A 15,748-nucleotide genomic window follows, 5' to 3' on the forward strand; every position below is an offset into this window, starting at 1 on the left:
AGAGGCCCAGCAATCACTTCGCTTGCTTCCCACAGTGTTCTCGGGTACATCTGATCAGGTCCTGGGGATTTACCAACTTTTACCCATTTCAAGACATGCAGCATTTCCTCCTCTGTAATCCGGACATTTTGCAAGATGTCACCATCTATTTTCCTACAGTCTATATCTTTCATATCCTTTTCCACAGTAAATACTAATACAAAATACTTGTTTAGTATCTGCCCCATTTTCTCCGGCTCCACACACAGGCGGCCTTGCTGGTCTTTGAGGGGCCCTATTCTCTCCCTAGTTACCCTTTTGTCCTTAATGTATTTGTAAAAACCCTTTGCATTCTCCTTAATTCTATTTGCCAAAGCTATCTCATGTCCCCTTTTTGCCCTCCTGATTTCCCTCTTAAGTCTACTCCTACTTCCTTTATACTCTTCGAAGGATTCACTTGATCTATCCTGTCTCTACCTTACATATGCTTCCTTCTTTTTCTTAACCAAACCGTCAATTTCTTTAGTCATCCAGCATTCCCTATACCTACCAACCTTTCCTTTCACCCTGACAGGAATATACTTTCTCTAGATTCTCTTCATCTCATTTCTGAAGGTTTCTCATTTTCCAGCCGCCCCTTTACCTGCGAACGTCTGCCCCCAATCAGCTTTGAAAGTTCTTGCCTAATACCGTCAAAATTGGCTTTTCTCCAATTTAGAACTTCAACTTTTAGATCTGGTCTATCCTTTTCCATCACTTTTTTAAATCTAATAAAAATATGGTTGCTGGCCCCAAAGTGCTCCCCCACTGACACCTCAGTCACCTGTCCTGCCTTATTTCCCAAGAGGAGGTCAAGTTTTTCACCTTCTCTAGTAAAAACAGGAACATTTTCAAAGCATTATTACCTACAGCTGCTTGCTTTTATTTCTGATGTAATCAATATTTGCATTATTCTTAACTTACATAACATTGCTAACATTACAATCTTTTGATTTTTTTTAATTGTTTGATGATACCTTTTGCTTCTTGATTCTTTAAAAAGCACTTTCTCAATGTTAAATTCAGTTTAGTTTACTTCTGAAAGAATTTGTATCTGTCATCAATTTTCAGGGTCAATGTATGGAATGTAGTGCATCTTTTGTTGATATATTGTATGCAATTACCATAAAATGCTTTTAAGTATTTCCTCTGAATTAAATAACTTGTTTGTTTTGTTTAGTTCCTTATGCACTCTGGCCTTTTCTGTGTGTCAGCTTAGCTTTTGCTTCTAAGATGTAAATACATGTCTTCTTTGCCATATCATGCTCTGTAAAGAGGTCTAATGCAGCTGTACTCCGGTCATTGTGGAATAAACAAGCAAATTTTATTTTGTAGAGTACCTTCTTTTGGTTACTATTGGATTTTACCAGAGCATTTTAACAGATTCGCTCTGTGTAAACAATAATAATGTGAAAGATGGAGCTATGTTTATTTCCGAATGTTGAGAATGATGTTTGGGGTCACCACGCTTTGACTAGTACCATAATGTCTCACATTATCAACTCCAATTTAGATAGGCATGTGTTAAGACAAGTCCACAAGTCCAGCCAGCCAACTATGTGGCCTTCTGGTGATTGACTTATTCTGCAACATGTCATTTGAAAGATGCCACATTTGTTAAAATTACATGTTTTTTAAAAGTATTTTATCTTTGGGTTTGTTGTAACTACGGAGAAAGTCAAACCTCAATGTTTGTTTGTTCTCAATCCACAAAGACTGTACAAATCCAAACTGCTTTATGTGTATCTGCATAAAGATTTTTTAATGAATAAAGTATATTTTTGCAATAGATAAAAAAAAACAGCATTTCCAGTAAAAAGCAGAGGAAATAATTTCACAACGATGAGGCATGAGTTCATACGGACTATCCAAACAGAATTTCAAGGGTATACAGCTACATCTCTTTTTGGGTGAGGGGGAAGGAATTGAGAACAGTGGGGAATAAAAGTTTTGGTCTGGTTAGCTGACATCAGGGAACTTTTCAAAAGGTGGCTGATACTTGACAATGGCATGGTTAACAAGTAAAAACTATTATATTTTGTGGGTAAGACACCAAGATGTACTGGATTTGAGGAAGTAGATCCTGATAATGGGGAAAAAATATTTTTAGGAGGAAGTTGCTGACAGTTATTTCATTCATTTTGATGCCCATTTGACTCTAAATAACAACTTGTAAACCCATGTATATTAATAAATAATGCTAAGTTCATTGTATTGGAAATTCATAATTTATTGCAACAAAAATTATTATACATGACAATAGCATTAACAGTTGAGATGTAGTGGAATAAATTAAAAAATTGCTGTAACTCTTTGCACTTAATATAGCTTTAGTTGTTTTGTCTCTTGTTCAAATAGTTCATGTACATCTGTTTCCCCAGGTGAGAAGCGTGCATACCTTTCTCTGCCAAGACCAGGGGTGAGTTTTTTTTAAAACTTAACTTAAAATCTTCAGCTCAAAACCCACACTGCAATGTCACGAGCTACAGGGTAATTTTGACTTAATGTGAAATTGGTGATGACTCCGACCCTGTTTTATATCTCTGTGTTGCAGTTTGCTGTAGTTAAAATTACCCTGTATCATCTTGAGTTTAGATTTTCTTCTAAAACACTTCATGATGTATTGCAGACAAGAAGCAATTTCCATAAGCACAACCGGTGAGCTGAAATATTTGTGTTTTTTATGTTTGTGCATTATGCGAGTCAGTGTGCCAGAAATGAATGGCTAACCTTTAATTGTGTTAACCACTGGGAGATCCAGGATATTCAACACATCCTCTCGCCTTCTTCAATAAACAAAAATACAACAGTGTCATTCTAAAACATACTAAAATAAAATTGAATTTCCTTTACGATAGTCATATTTTGACTTTGTTGTCATACCCAGTATTTGCACACTATATGAACCACTCCTGGAGCAACTGTTGACAGCCGCAAAACTGTCTACCAATTGAAAAAAAAAATCTGGCAATGGTAGTTAAGATGTGAGATCAATTGTTATTTAACCATTTCCCACAAGTTTTTAGTGAGTAATAACAGGAGATACTAGGCTAGAAGATCAGTATTGCAAAATGTACTACAAAGTTCACGATTCTGACATTCATGAGGATCACGATATTAAGTGAAACATTGGTTTCCATAGGAACCAATGTCAAAACTGTCATTAGTTTCTGTGAGGATCTTATTGAAAAAAAATTAAAACATGATTTCAAAGTTGAAATATATTATGTTGCTAAATTTCTACTTTGGTACCCTGTAAATGAAAATGTTTAAACCATAACAAGTTTAAAAGTATGAAAGAATAATGTAACTGTTACTTCCAGGGCCTCCTCCATACTGGTGATTGTGCTTCCTTAAACTCCTGTTCCATGATTCCCTTGGTCTCTGCCCTTGCTAACCAACTTGTGCCCTCTTCACCAATCCCAGACTCCCCAGCACGACTCCGGGCTGTTACTACTTCCATCTTTTGGACTCCTCAATCAAGATTCAGATTCAGTCAGAAGCTGGTACTCAGTTTGGAAGCGCAAGTCCTCATTCTGCATTTTATTTGAATGCTGCCTCTCACCCCTTTCCTCTCCTGAACCTTCACTGTGAAAGTTTTTTAAAATGTATTCATGGTGTGACAGTATCACCGGCTAGCATTTTTTGCCCATCCCTAATTACCCAGAGGGCAGTTAAGAATCAACCACATTGCAGTGGATATGGATTCATTTGCCATGGTGGGATTCAAACACTGGTCCCCAGAACGTTACCTGGGTCTCTGGGTTAGTCCAGTGATAATACCGCTAGGCCATCACCTGTCCATGAGGCAGGATAGAAGACCAGTGAAGCAGGAGCAATTTTGCAAGTCACTTCAAAACTAAAGGATTGAAAAAGCCCCAAAATCTCAAATCTTTGGAGTAACCATTTCCATGATGTTGTCGCTCCACCTTAAGATCAAATCTGGATCATGATTAGGAAGGCAGGTCCAGGAGAGGGAAGCAGCATATGTGTGAGTCAGGGAGGCAGGAGAGGCTGCATCTTGGAGGTTGGCATCTGGGGAGGCACCAATTGAGTTATGTGGAAACAATATTAAAACAAATCTCAAGGTGCTTCACAGATTACAAGCCCCATTAACTTAATGATATTAAAGAAAAACAATACTAAATAGAGCAACTTTAAAGGAGGACTTTCTGTACAAATGAACAATGTTATGAAAGATCAACTAATGTTGGTAAAGTGCTGCTGTGCAGCCACTTAATGAACCACTGGGGACCATTTAGTGTAGGTAGACCCAGAATGTCCTGAGGGAGGGAATTCCAGGATTTTGACCCAGTGATATATTGGAGGGGAACTTGCTGGTCGTGGTGTTCCCATGTATCTGCTACCCTTGTCCTTCTAGATGAAAGTAGTCTTGGGTTTGCAAGGTGCTGTCTAGGGATCTTTGAATTTCCACAGTGCATCTTGTAGATGGTACACACAGCTGCCACTGGCGGTGGAGGCAGTGGATGTTTCTGCATCTTGTGCCAATCAGGTGGATTGGTTTATCCTGAGTGGTATCAAGCTCCTTGAGTGTTGTATGTGCTGCATTCATCCAAGCAAGTGGGGAATATTCCATTACACTCCATATTTGTGCCTTATAGGTGGTGGACAAGTCTTTGGAAAGTCAGGAGATGTGTTACACCTTGCAGGATTCTGACCCACTCTTGTAATAGTATTTATATAGCTGGTCTAGTTCAATGGTCAATGGTCACCTCAGGATGTTGATAGAAGGACTTACAAATGGTAATGCTATTGAATGTTAAGGGGTAATAATTCAATTCTCTCTTTTTGGAAATTGTCATTGCGTAGCACTTGTTACCTTCCTAGTGAACTGCATTAGGATCTGAGGAGTCACAAATGAAAATTTTATATTAATTAGCGAACATCTCCACTTCTGTCCTTATGGTGCAGGGAATATCATTGATTAACCTTGTGACATGGTGAAATCCAGTTCAAATCCAAGTAGCAAATAGTAACTAATTTTTTGAAATAATCACATAAGTAATACCATGTGTTAAAAATAATGTATGAATGACAATGAGATAGGCCCTTCCATTGAATACAAATAAATCCATTCCGAAACATTCCCAAAGTTTGCTTAAGAAACTGACATATCCCACAAGTGAATTAAGAAAAACTGTATATCAAGTTAACTAGAAATTCATTTTGGAAAAATTTCTTTCAGTTCGTTTTTAGCTATTTAATATCAGGCTGCTCCTGCACATTGATTGAAAATTTGGTAAATCCATTGTAAGTATAAAACTGCATCAAGTTAGCAAAAATATATCTTAAATGTAACAGGGAATATGGTGTCTTTTAAAGTCTGCCAGTGTGTAGATGCCTTTCAGTATCTTCCAGCAGTTTCATTATGCCAATAAATGATGTTTTAAATAAATGGTGATATATGAAAATGGATATCTTTAATTTCCTTGTTTCCTTTTGTTTATGCCAGAAACATACTGCAAATCTGAAGACTGTTAAAGCAGTAAAATTAGATGCTGAGGTAAGACTTTTAGAGTTGATTTGTAAGGATTGCTTATTATGCAGGAAGGAATTGGATAATTTTTTTCAAAGAACTAGCATTGATGTGATGGGCTGAATAATCATCCACATTGATTCTGTAAACAATAATGGAGAAATAGGCCAGCTTTGCTTATCAAAAGTAGAGATACACTTTTCCGTGCCAAAACGGCTTTCAAAGTTTGTGAGAAGATTTGTAGCTCGGGTGCTCGTTGTTGTAGTTCTGTTCGCCGAGATGGGAATTTGTGTTGCTGACGTTTTGTCTCCTGTCTAGGTGACATCCTCAGTGCTTGGGAGTCTCCTGTGAAGCGCTTCTGTGCTGTTTCCTCCGGCATTTATAGTGGTTTGTCTCTGCCGCTTCTGGTTGTCAGTTCCAGCTGTCCGCTGCAGTGGCCGCTATATTGGGTCCAGGTCGATGTGCTTATTGATTGAATCTGTGGATGAGTGCCATGCCTGTAGGAATTCCCTGGCTGTTCTCTGTTTGGCTTGTCCTATAATAGTAGTGTTGTCCCAGTCGAACTCATGTTGCTTGTCATCTGCATGTGTGGCTACTCAGGATAGCTGGTCGTATTGTTTCGTGGCTAGTTGGTGTTCATGGATACGGATCGTTAGCTGTCTTCCTGTTTGTCCTATGTAGTGTTTTGTGCAGTCCTTGCATGGGATTTTGTACACTACATTGGTTTTGCTCATGCTGGGTATTGGGTCCTTTGTCCTGGTGAGTTGTTGTCTGAGAGTGGCTGTTGGTTTGTGTGCTGTTATGAGTCCTAGTGGTCACAGTAGTCTAGTGAACAGCCGACGATCTGTATCCATGAACACCAACTAGCCACGAAACGACATGACCAGCTATCCTGAGTAGTCACACATGCAGATGACAAGCAACATGAGTTCGACTGGGACAACACTACTATTATAGGACAAGCCAAACATAGAACAGCCAGGGAATTCCTAGAAGCATGGCACTCATTCACAGATTCAATCAATAAGCACATCGACCTGGACCCAATATACTGACCATTGCAATGGACAGCTGGAACTGACAACCGGAAGTGGCAGAGACAAACCACTATAAATGCCGGAGGAAAGATCACAGAAGCGCTTCACAGGAGACTCCCAAGCACTGAGGATGTCACCTAGACAGGGGACGAAACGTCTGCAACACAAATTCCCAGCTTGGCGAACAGAACTACAACGGCTTTATTAGTCCTGCGTATGCTGAGCATCATTTAGAAGGAAAATGTTTATTTTATTGCAGGAACAGGCTAAGATAGCAAAATTGGGGTTGGAGCTGCGTTTGCACACATCAGATGTGGATGCAGAAACAGAAAGGTGGGAAGACCAAGATAATGAAATTCTTCGTCAAGCACAGACTATGTCCAGCATGGCATATTCTATGTATCTTTTTACAAGGTAGGATTGATTCTAAAATCAGTCATTTGGAAATAGTTTACTTTTCTTAAAACAAAACTGTTAATTTCTTTCAAATATTTTCAACTAGTTTAGTTTTTATATGATTAACTTCATGCACTTCCTATTTGACTTTTAGTTGATATAAGCCTACAGTACAAACTTGTCTCGTTGGTCCTCTTTATGGAGTGTCTCAATGTCAGTCAGGCATTTCTGCCTTGCAGTTTGGCTGATAAGAAGGAGTACTTGGTACATCACAGGCCCACCATGACTAACTTTCAGTCTTTTTATAAGAGCAATTGGGAACTCAGGACCATGGGCCTGTGGTAACTTGTTTGTTGTTCTCTTTGTGTGCCTTGTCTGTGAGGTTTGCTCAGTTATGAAACCAGCTGAATCATGATCACAAACTATTCACATGGCAAAGAGGGCTCCTGCGGCACACTGGTGATGTTCCTACCCTTGGACCGAGCAGCCTGGGTTCACGTCCCACCTGCTCCGGAGGTGTGTAATGACACCTCTGAAAGGGTTAATTAGAAACATTTTTTTTTTGAAAAGCAGACTCAGGACTGGGGTACTTGTGATGCAGTGCTAGTGTTACTACCTTTGAGCAAAGAGGCTGGAGTTGAAGTCCCATCTATTTCAGCAATGTATCACAATAGCTCTGAATAGGTTGATTAGAAAGTTTTTAAAAAAGACTCCTGTCGCGCAGAAGTAGTGTCCCTGTTCCCAATTTTCAGGAGGGCCAAGTTCACATGGCACCTGCTCCAAGGGTCTGTAATAACATCTCTGAACAGGTTGATTAGGAACAAATAGGTTAAGTAAAAGGAAAATCACCTGGCAAAGAGGGTTCTGTGGCACAATGGTGGTGTTCCTACTTGTGAGCCAGGAGGCCTGGGTTCAAGTCCCACCTCCTACAGACCCTTGTAATCTCTGAACAGGTTGATTTAAGAAAAATTCAATGATAAAGAAACAAATAAAAATGTCATGGAACACCCATCCCAATTCCATTTTGACTTCGACCCCACCCCGCTCCCGACCTCACCCTCACGTTTGGTGGTTTGCATTGCCCTTAACTGGCTTTGCACACAAGTTATTCATTTGGAAAGCACAGATGATGTACTGGTGGTTTAATAGATTTTTTAAAAATAGTGATTTGGTGATGGGAAAATATATGTTCAGCTGTGTGTATATGAGTGCTTCTGGATGTAGAGAAAAAATTCACGTGGCAAAACAAACACCCGTAGCTTCATCTGTTTGGATGCCTCCCATACAAAATTGTCATTTTGTATCTTGGTATTCAGAGGTTCAACTGCAGTGGTATCCATCACTTGTTCAACTAGGCTGCTGATCCTTGCACCAGGCTATGCACAATTCCTGTGTTGCATTTTATGATTATTTATTCAGGGCTTTGCTGGCTGATCCAGCATTTATTCCTAGTCCTTACTTTCCCTATTGAAGTTGAGCTGCCTCTTGAATTGCTGTAGTCCATTTTGTGTAGTTATACTCACACTACTGTTAGGGAGCAAGTTCCCTTTTCCCTTGTGAAGGTGAGCTGCCTTCTTGAACCGCTGCAATCCATTTTGTGTAGTTATACTGACAATGCTGTTAGGGAGCAACTTTAACCTGTATATTCCCAATCCTCCTCCTTTACTTAGCAATCAGCAAGGGCAATCTGTCTATTATGTCACACTTCTCTGTCACAATAATTATAGGTATATTTTCTGATCAAATTTTTTACAGCTTTTATTGAAGATTTCCTCCAACAATAAGGAATCTTTTTAAAAAAGACATTGGGAATACACAAAAGAAACTTTCCACAACAGATTCCGCATAATGCTAGTTATTCAGAGCTTGTGATCCTCATGTTTGTGGGGTTTTTTTGTTGTATTTTGACTTGCACAGATGTGGCAAGTGATCACATCTGACACACTGTATGCTATGTATATTGAGTACAGGAGTTAGGAGGTCCTGTTGCGGCTGTACAGGACATTGGTTAGGCCACTGTTGGAATATTTGTGCAATTCTGGTCTTCCTATCGGAAAGATGTTGTTAAATTTGAAAGGGTTCAGAAAAGATTTACAAGGATGTTGTCAGGGTTAGAGAATTTGAGCTACAGGGAGAGGTTGAATAAGGCTAGGGCAGTTTTCCCTGGAGTGTCGGCAGCTGAGGGGTGACCTTATAGAGGTTTCTAAAATCATGAGGGGCATGGATAGGACAAATAGACATAGTCTTTTCTGTGGGGTGGGTGAGTCCAGAAATAGAGGGCATAGGTTTAGGGTGAGAAGGGAAAGATATAAAAAAGATCCAAGGAGCCAACTTTTTCACAGAAGGTGGTACGTGTATGGAATGAGCTGCCAGAGGAAGTGGTGGAGGCTGGTACAATTGCAACATTTAAAAAGCATCTGGATGGGTATATGAATAGGAAGGGTTTGGTGGGATATGGGCCAGGTGCTGGCAGGTGGGACTAGATTGGGTTGGGTCAGCATGGACGAGTTGGACCGAAGGATCTGTTTCTGTGCTGTACACCTCTATGACTCTATGATTCTAGTACCTCTGTCCTAGTGAATCAACACATCACTGAATTATGGTGAGCAATGACACAGGAGTTCATAAAATCCCTAATTGTGGAAGTAGGCCATTCAGCCCATCAAGCCCACACTGACCCAGCCCCTGACCCTATCCCTGTAATCCAGCATTTCCCTTTGGCTAATCCACCTAGCCCACACATCTCTAGACTCTATGGGCAAGTTAGCATGACCATTCCACACAAGCTGCACCTCTTTGGGAGGAAACCCGCACAGATATGCAAAGAACGTGCAAACTCCACCCACACAGTCACCCGAGGGTGTAATCGAATGGTGTCTCTGACACTGTGAGGTAGCAGACCACTGAGCTACCATGCTGCCCAAGTTCTGTTGCAATAATGTACAATATGATTTGAAATTGCTCCATTGTTTGCTTGATAACATACTTTCTCTCTGACTTGCTTTTCTTCCTTTCAATGTGGCAATAGTTGACTCTCTTCAGTATCTTCCTCAAAACAGCAGTGATTAGGAACTAGCCATAACTATTCCTTCCCACTCTGTCACATAAACTCATTCATGTAGCATTCACATTAGATTAGATTAGATTACTTACAGTGTGGAAACAGGCCCTTCGGCCCAACAAGTCCACACCGCCCCGCCGAAGCGTAACCCACCCATACCTCTACATGTACATCTACATCTACCCCTTAACTAACACTACGGGCAATTTAGCATGGCCAATTCACCTGACCTGCACATCTTTGGACTGTGGGAGGAAACCGGAGCACCCGGAGGAAACCCACGCAGACACGGGGAGAACGTGCAAACTCCACACAGTCAGTCGCCTGAGGCGGGAAATGAACCCGGGTCTCCAGCGCTGTGAGGCAGCAGTGCTAACCACTGTGCCACTGTGCCGCCCATTGCTTCACCATATAATAATTTGGATGTCCAAAGATACTTGGGGATTTAGGTGCATTGATCTTTAAAATGTCACAAATGGATGCAGAAAATTATCAAGACAGGAAGTGGAGTGCTATCATTTATATCTAGAGGACTGGAGTACAAGGATATAGAAGTTATGCTGCAGCTATACAAACCCTGGTTAGATTCCACTTGGAGTACTGTGAGCAGATATGTGCACCATACTTTAGGAAGGATATATTGGCCTTGGGAAGGAGCCTAACATAGACTTGTTATCTGGACTGCAGGGATTAAGAGGAGAGATTAGACAAATCTCTTTTCTTCAGAATTGAGAAGATCTAATCAAAGTCTTCAGAATATTAACAGGAAAAGACAGGGGAGATAAAGATAAACCATTTCCACTGGTTGGAGATTCTAGAACTAGAGCGGTATAGTCTGAGAATTCAGGCCAGGCCTTTCTGTATAGATGTTAGGAAGCACTTCCATACTAAGCATAGTAGATTTTTGAAACTCTCCTCTATAAACAGCAGTGGATACGAGATCAGTTGTTACCTTTCATTCTGAGTTTGATAAATCTTTGTCAAGGGAGTAGTGCTGGAAAAGCACAGCAGGTCAGGCAGCATCCGAGGAGCAGGAGAATCGACGTTTTGGGCATAAGCCCTTCAGGAAAGAAACGTCGACTCTCCTGTTCCTCGGATGCTGCCTGACCTGCTGTGCTTTTCCAGCACCACATCTCAACTCTGATCTCCAGCATCTGCAGTCCACACTTTCTCCTTAGATAAATTTTTGTTAACTGAGGTAATAAGCGATATGGGCTAAAGGCCACAGATGAAGCATGATCTTATTGACTGGTGGAACAAACTAGAGCCCTTTGTTTGTCTGTTCATAATACCTTTTATGAACATGATCATCAACGTACATTGTTTTGTTCATCTTACGTTTGCCATTTTAAATCCATTTATTAAATATTATACTTAAACCTTTAATGCTTTTAACATTAACATTTCTCTTTTATTCAGAGGAGAAGGCCTTTTGAAAACAACACAGGATTTATTTCACCAGGCAGAAGTAGGTAGATTGTTATGTCTTGAATTGACATATTCTGTTTGAATTGACCCTGAACCTTTTACAATTGAAACAGTTTGGAAGAGTAATTGCTTTTAAGTAGCATTTTGTGTCCTGAAAATTGCATTTGAACAATGTAGTTGTAATCCAGTTAATTTCATTTGAAATGTTTTTTTGAGACAAAAGACATAGCTTTGTGTAAATGTCTTACATTAATATTATGGTCTGTGATCTAATTTGAGCCACTCACATTTCTTAATTAAGTGAGGTGAGATTGTACAGATGAAATAGCAGGAGTGACCATTTGGTATTTTACTAACATCGTGAAATCATTCTGGTGCAGGAATGAGGCTCTTTGTTTAGCTGCTGTACCCACACTCCCAAATTCCAAAGTGGAAGATGTAAAATAATAAAGAATCACTGCAGTTAATGCTGAAAGTGGCTGGCTCACGTAATGGCTGAGGGGTGACATGAAACTCTGATAATCAGGGGAACTGAGAGTAGGGTGGTGATGGCTCACTTGATTCTTCTTTGCGAGTATATGTTATACTCCCACCTACTTCTGACAGGAGCTCTGGTCACCAAGATCCAATTTCATTGGAAAATGGGATTGGATGTCAAAGCATTGATGAGACCTGAAGGGATGGACAGCTACTCATTTTGATTAGATTAGATTACTTGCAGTGTGGAAACAGGCCCTTCGGCCCAACAAGTCCACACCGACCCACCGAAGCGCAACCCACCCATACCCCTACATTTACCCCTTACCTAACACTATGGGCAATTTAGCATGGCCAATTCACCTGACCTGCACATTTTTTGGACTATGGGAGGAAACCGGAGCACCTGGAGGAAACCCATGCAGACACGGGGAGAATGTGCAAATTCCACACAGTCAGTCACCTGAGGCAGGAATTGAACCCGGGTCTCTGGCGCTGTGAGGCAGCAGTGCTAACCACTGTGCCACCGTGCCGTCCACGAGCCACCGTGCCGCCCATTTGTGATCATAAATAACAGTGAGACAAAATAGCCTATTCTTTCCCTATGCAAGTGTAAGTAAGGGAACTAAATGTCTTATCTCAAAATTTGCAGATGACATGGGGGGGATGAACTGTGAGAAGGAAGTAGAGATGATTCAGTGTGGTTTGAGCAAGCTGAGTGGGCAAATGTATGGCAGTTGTAGTATAATGTGTGGAGAAATGTAAGGCTATTCACTTTGCTAGCAAAATCAGGAAAGCAGATTATTATCTGATTGGCAATAGATTGAGAAAGGGGAATGTGCAAAGAGACGTAGGAACACCAGTTGCTGAAGTAAGTGTGAAGGTGCAGCAGGTAGTAGAGAGCAGGGATGTTTTGTTTCATTTACACAGGGCCTTGGTAACACTATACCTGGAATACTATATGCAGTTTTGATTTCTTTATCTGAGGAAGGATGTCTGTGATGCAGAAGGAGTCCAGTGAGAGTTTACCTGACTAATCCTGTGATGGTGGGACTTCAAACAAGGAGGTTGAATCAGTTTGGATCATATTTGCTGGAGTTCGGGAGAATGAGGGGGAATCTCATAAAATCTTATATAAGTCTAATAGGACTCCAACAGGGTGGATGGAAGAAGAATGTTTTCAATGGAAGGTAAAGCCCAGAACCAGGTGTCACAGTTGAGGAATATGGGATAAATCATTTAGGACTGAGAGGAGAAATTTCTTCATTTACAGAGTGGTCATCCTGTAGAATAGGCCAATACGTTGTATGATTTTAAGAAGAAACTAGATATATTACTTGGATCAAAGGACAATGGGGAAAATCAGGAATAGGTTATTAAGTTGGATGATCAGCCATGATCATAATGAATGGAGAAGTGTGTTTGAAGGACTAACTCCTCCTGTTTTCCATGTTTCTGTGTTAGTAGTCATGTAACTTATTTCTTCAATGGGCGTTCCCCAGGAAACCTTAAGACAAAGGGATGTCACGATGCATAAGATCCTTTAATTAACAGTCTTTAAACTTTTCAGACTGAAGTATGAATATAATAGCACAAATGTGAAGAGCAGATTTAGTGGTAACTTCATGTGCATAAGAACATAGTTACTTATTTTCATTGTATTTTCTCTGTTGCAGATCTTTGCTGAAGAAGGTCTGAGACTGTATACAAGTCTTCATTCTTTTTCAAATCAGGTATGCCATAGAGGAACACTGCTGGACTTGCACAGTGATATAGCACAGTAAACACAAGATATGCGCCATTGCAAAAACAAGGATATTATTTTTGCAGTGGATCATGGTTTCAATATATTTATGTATCTCCTTCATATCCAACAATAATATATGATCGTAAAGATATATAAAATATACACACATGCTGAAATTTGAAGTAAAAACAGACTAACTATTCTGTAATCACCTTTCATCAAAATGAAATGTTGCCTTCATTTATTTTCAGATAAGATTGTTACTCAAAACGTCAACCAGTTCTTTGTCTGATTTATCTGCTGTTTTCAATATTATCTGTTATATAAATGCTTTTTCAAATATTTTGCATTAGACAGTGTTTTTTCTTTATTCAAAGAAAAAGTCGGTACTGAGCTATTCACCTTTGTAAAATTCTTGTGGTTCTAATCCTCAATGGAGAGAGTTTGATTTGATCAGGGGTCACATTCATATGCATTTGTATACGACAGACATTTATTTGTATGTGAACATCAATTTCATTACAATCCATGATTTTTAAAATCAATATTAATTCTCTTCTCACTGACCTGTGTCCTGTAGGTATACAGTGGCAAAATGCCTGGCTCAAATTCTTATTTATATGCACATTGTGTTCTGCAGAAGGTTGAAGAATAACATCATTATCATGCATAGATATTCTTCATCTTCATTTTATTGGCTATGCAACCAATGTGTTTATTAGCTGCAAAATCTAATCTGAAGAAACTAGGTATATTTAATGTGACCACAATGTGTGTGTAAAGATAACCAGCAAGATGTTTTAAAAGCTTTGAACATTTAATTTAGCCTTCAGTATTAAAAGTTAATTTCAAATGATGAATTAACACAGTTTTTAATCTGTTTCCCTGCAATGTGTTCTGACAGTGACCTAAAAATGAATTGTGTCTTTTCTATCCTCAGTTGGAAGATGATGAAAAAGCAATTCTGATGATGGAGACAGAGAAGTTTCCTTCCTTATGTCAACAGCTGCAGATGTCCAGCAAAACCCCTGTTCATGGCAAAGCTGCCATTTTCGCTAAGGTCAGTGTCTTCTTTATATGGAACGATGGCTAAAAAGATGGGTTAAAAATTGAAATTTCATATTGAACATCCAAAACTAGTAAGTGTCACTAGTCCGTGATTTAGTTGATAAACTGCCTGTACTGTACTACAGCTGACTGACCTGTTATTTGACTTCAATGAAAGGCAACATTCAAACCTGTGGAGTGGAATTGTTCAATGGGATTTTAATGCTTGCAAACCTTGTGGTGATCAGGTCATGATATTCCTCAAATGATACAAAATATATGCAGTATTTATTGAAAAAAATGCAAGCTTTGAAAATAATTGAGATTTATTCAAATTATTTAACCTCTAAGGACAGTGACAACATTTTAACTGATAGAATTAGCTTTATTTTCACATTTGTGGCATCATTTTAGGTCCAAAGGTACCTAGGTATACACTCAAAATTTTAGGGAGAAGAGATTACAAAAATAAAGAAATAATAAGTCCACCGTTACAGATCATTGGGAATAAATTGGAAAATAAATAATAAGTTTAGAATAGCAGCCTTTCAACCATAACCACACTGACACCTAACCTCTAGTCTGTGCCAGGCCTTGACTCCAGATCACGCTGGGCTTCACCTTGAGGCTGTCTAGGCTGGGAAACCGCTCTGCAATCATCTCGAGGCCAGAGATGTGCATTGAGGTCACATCGGGCCAAGAAATTATCAGGCCGGGCCAAGATACCCCCTCACCGGGCTGCCGAGAAACCCCCTCACCGGGCTGCCGAGAAACCCCCTCACCGGGCTGCCGAGAAACCCCCTCACCGGGCCACCAAGAGACCGCCTCACCGGGCTGCCAAGGGACCACCACATTATGCCTAGTGACACCCCCCACCCCAACCAGGTCCCTAAGAGACTGCCACACCGGGCCCCCAAGAGACCCCCTCACCAGGCTACCAAGGGACTGCAGCACGAGGCCACCGAGTGACCCCCTCACCGGGCCCCCGAGAGACTGTCACACCGGGCCGCCGAGGGACCACAGCGTCAGGCCACCAAGAG

The 15,748-nt window shown here is 40.3% G+C and overlaps 1 protein-coding gene across 1 annotated transcript in view; it reads left to right on the plus strand.

Moving 5' to 3' along the window:
* ctnnal1 (catenin (cadherin-associated protein), alpha-like 1) overlaps positions 1 to 15,748 on the plus strand; it is a 314,649-nt gene that overhangs the window by 294,291 nt on the left and 4,610 nt on the right. Inside the window, exons 12-17 of the mRNA XM_072575745.1 lie at positions 2,400 to 2,437; positions 5,492 to 5,542; positions 6,812 to 6,966; positions 11,429 to 11,477; positions 13,591 to 13,647; positions 14,602 to 14,721. Coding sequence (XP_072431846.1) covers positions 2,400 to 2,437; positions 5,492 to 5,542; positions 6,812 to 6,966; positions 11,429 to 11,477; positions 13,591 to 13,647; positions 14,602 to 14,721 — 470 coding nt within the window. The remainder of the gene's footprint in view (positions 1 to 2,399; positions 2,438 to 5,491; positions 5,543 to 6,811; positions 6,967 to 11,428; positions 11,478 to 13,590; positions 13,648 to 14,601; positions 14,722 to 15,748) is intronic.

Source organism: Chiloscyllium punctatum, chromosome 8, assembly GCF_047496795.1.
Source record: "Chiloscyllium punctatum isolate Juve2018m chromosome 8, sChiPun1.3, whole genome shotgun sequence".
In the NCBI taxonomy this organism is placed as follows: Eukaryota; Metazoa; Chordata; class Chondrichthyes; order Orectolobiformes; family Hemiscylliidae; genus Chiloscyllium; species Chiloscyllium punctatum.